This window comes from Morus notabilis, unplaced genomic scaffold (assembly GCF_000414095.1).
Source record: "Morus notabilis unplaced genomic scaffold, ASM41409v2 Scaffold1234, whole genome shotgun sequence".
Lineage (NCBI taxonomy): Eukaryota > Viridiplantae > Streptophyta > Magnoliopsida > Rosales > Moraceae > Morus > Morus notabilis.
This window is the reverse complement of record NW_010359378.1, coordinates 45,738-48,178: the sequence shown is the minus strand read 5'-3', so window position 1 is coordinate 48,178 and position 2,441 is coordinate 45,738. Positions and strand designations below refer to the sequence as shown.

Here is a 2,441-nt window from a genome sequence, read left to right as displayed (position 1 = left end):
TACAACAAGAGAGAATATGAGGAACCAGACAGATCTGCTGAGAAAAAGTCAGTGGTGAAACTTTGCTGCGATAGACTGTGCATGACCATGCCATTCTCCAGGCAGATAGATCAGCTAATGCCAAAACTTTATTTGGTTTATAGGATTCTCCCTAAAAAACTAATAATAATAATAATGATAATGATGATGATGATGGTGATGATGAATGAATTAGTCATGAATTGGAATCTCTTAGCTCTCTCAAACGGGTTAGCACCCGATTCATTTAAAAAAGAAAAAAACTAATTGGCAAGTAGTGCATAAGAGTTTTTTTTTTTTTGTTTTTTTTTATTTTGTTCATTTTTTGTTTTGGGATGAAATGTAGTTAATTACACAGAAATTAGGATAAAAATAAATAATTCATTACCAAAATTATATTAACTTATTAATTTTACTTTCTCATCAATAGTCAATTCAGCATTGCGATGAAGCGTTCAAACAAGAGATTAAGCTTGAATAGCTTTTTGTCGAAAATCCATTTAATTAATTGATTAGTAAAGTGACAATTGGAATCATGATAGTATATAATTATGTTGATATTGTCATATGCGAAGTAAATATAGTTTATATTCTAATCAATGCGACTTTCACGATATATCAAATCAAATCCACACCGATATGTAAAACAAATATTAAATCACAATCAATATGTAATAGTTGATGTCTGCGCATCCAAATTAATGTGGGAAGACAGTCGCTAATAAGCTGAGCTGTTTAATCCTTGATGTGACAACTGATTATAGTGTTATGCACACATACAAATATGTATATGTATATGTTATAGAATGCTAAAAGTACAATGTGATATATCATACAAGTAAAACTCAAAAAAGGAACAACCAAAATAATAATGCAGTCCATTTCGCTAATTAGAGCTTGATTGCATGGTACAAAAGCTAATTTCTTATTCTTAAGGCCCCATTTAGTTATTATACTTGAATCCATAATCTTTATTATGTTACTGTATTTCAAAGAATTTGAATTCAAAAATTTATTTTTTCATAAAATTTCCGCCAATGAATTAGAATCACTGACTTGAACGTGTAAATCAAACCGACCCTAGCCTAATCATTTTTCATGCTTTGCAGCAACACATTTTAGACGTGAAAATTATCTGTTTACAATAATGAAAAGTTGAAAACTACATTAACCTATAATATCTCCTATAGCTAGGCTCAACCTCTGCATTTGCTTAAAATTTTATAGTTAAATATGATCTCCACCTCACACGTCGTTATCATTGTTCATTATTACTATTTTACTCAACATTTTCAAGAAAATTAATGCTTTAATTAAGAATTAGAATTATAGCAAAATTTAATTCCATCACTTTTGCGTTCTCCATATGGTGGTCTCCACTTTACTAATATTTAGATAGAGATAAAGGCTTATATTTCAAAAAACTTTATTATCAAAATACACTCATATTAATATATATAGGTATAAATACATATTACGTTTGGGGTGTACTAAGAAGTTTCCGTCCATATCAAACCAAAAACAAGAGAAATAATAATAATAATGATAATAATAATAATAATAATAAATGGAATTGGGAAAGATGGGATATTGGTACTTTGAGTTTGAGAAGCGAAAGCATTCTCTCAAGAACTTGGCGTTGTCAGGCTTTACTCTCATATAGGTCCCACCAAACCCCTCCCTTCTTTCCTCACCCCCACACACTTTCATACTTCACACTCAACACCCACAAATTTCAACACATAACTCAAACTCTTCTCTCTCTCTCTCTCTTCCATATTTTTCTTCTCTCTCTAGTTTCCCTCACTAAATTCCTATTGTTAATTCTCTTAGTTGAACTCTTTATTTCTTCATGGACAAGACCACCTCCGAGAGAGAGACTCACGATTTCATGAACGTGGAGTCCTTCTCTCAGCTCCCCTTCATCCGGCCAGCTCCGGTTAAAGAAAAAGGCGGCGGCGGCATAAGGCTCTTCGGCAAAGAAGTCGGCAGCTGCGGAGGCGGCGGCGATGTCGCCAACGCTGAAGACTCGCATGATCAGTCGGCTGACGTCACCAATGCCTACGGTGACGGCGGCGGCGAAAACGATTCGTCCTCGAAAAACAATAACAATCACTACAATGAAGACAACAGCAACAGTAAAAAACAACAACGGTAAGGGCGGCGAGAGTAGCCGCCGGTTCGAGTGCCACTACTGCTGCCGGAACTTCCCTACATCCCAAGCCCTAGGGGGCCACCAAAACGCCCACAAGAGGGAGCGGCAGCACGCGAAGCGGGCCCACCTACAGTCCGCCATGGTGCACAGCGGAAGCCTCTCCGACGGACACGTGTACGGCCTCATCAATTACCACCGTCTCGGCTCTTCCCCCGCGGCGGCGGCTTATCCCACGTGGGCCGCCAATTCTAGTAGCGCCACTAGGTTT

General features: G+C 37.0%; 1 protein-coding gene across 1 annotated transcript in view; it reads left to right on the top strand.

Annotated features, from left to right (window-relative positions):
* Positions 1-1,728: 1,728 nt before the first annotated feature.
* Positions 1,729-2,441, top strand: part of LOC21388081 (zinc finger protein 8) — a 4,139-nt gene continuing 3,426 nt past the window's right edge. The window contains 2 exon segments of the mRNA XM_024163066.1: positions 1,729-2,160; positions 2,162-2,437. Of these exon segments, the coding sequence (XP_024018834.1) occupies positions 1,871-2,160; positions 2,162-2,437 (566 nt within the window). The 5' untranslated portion in view covers positions 1,729-1,870.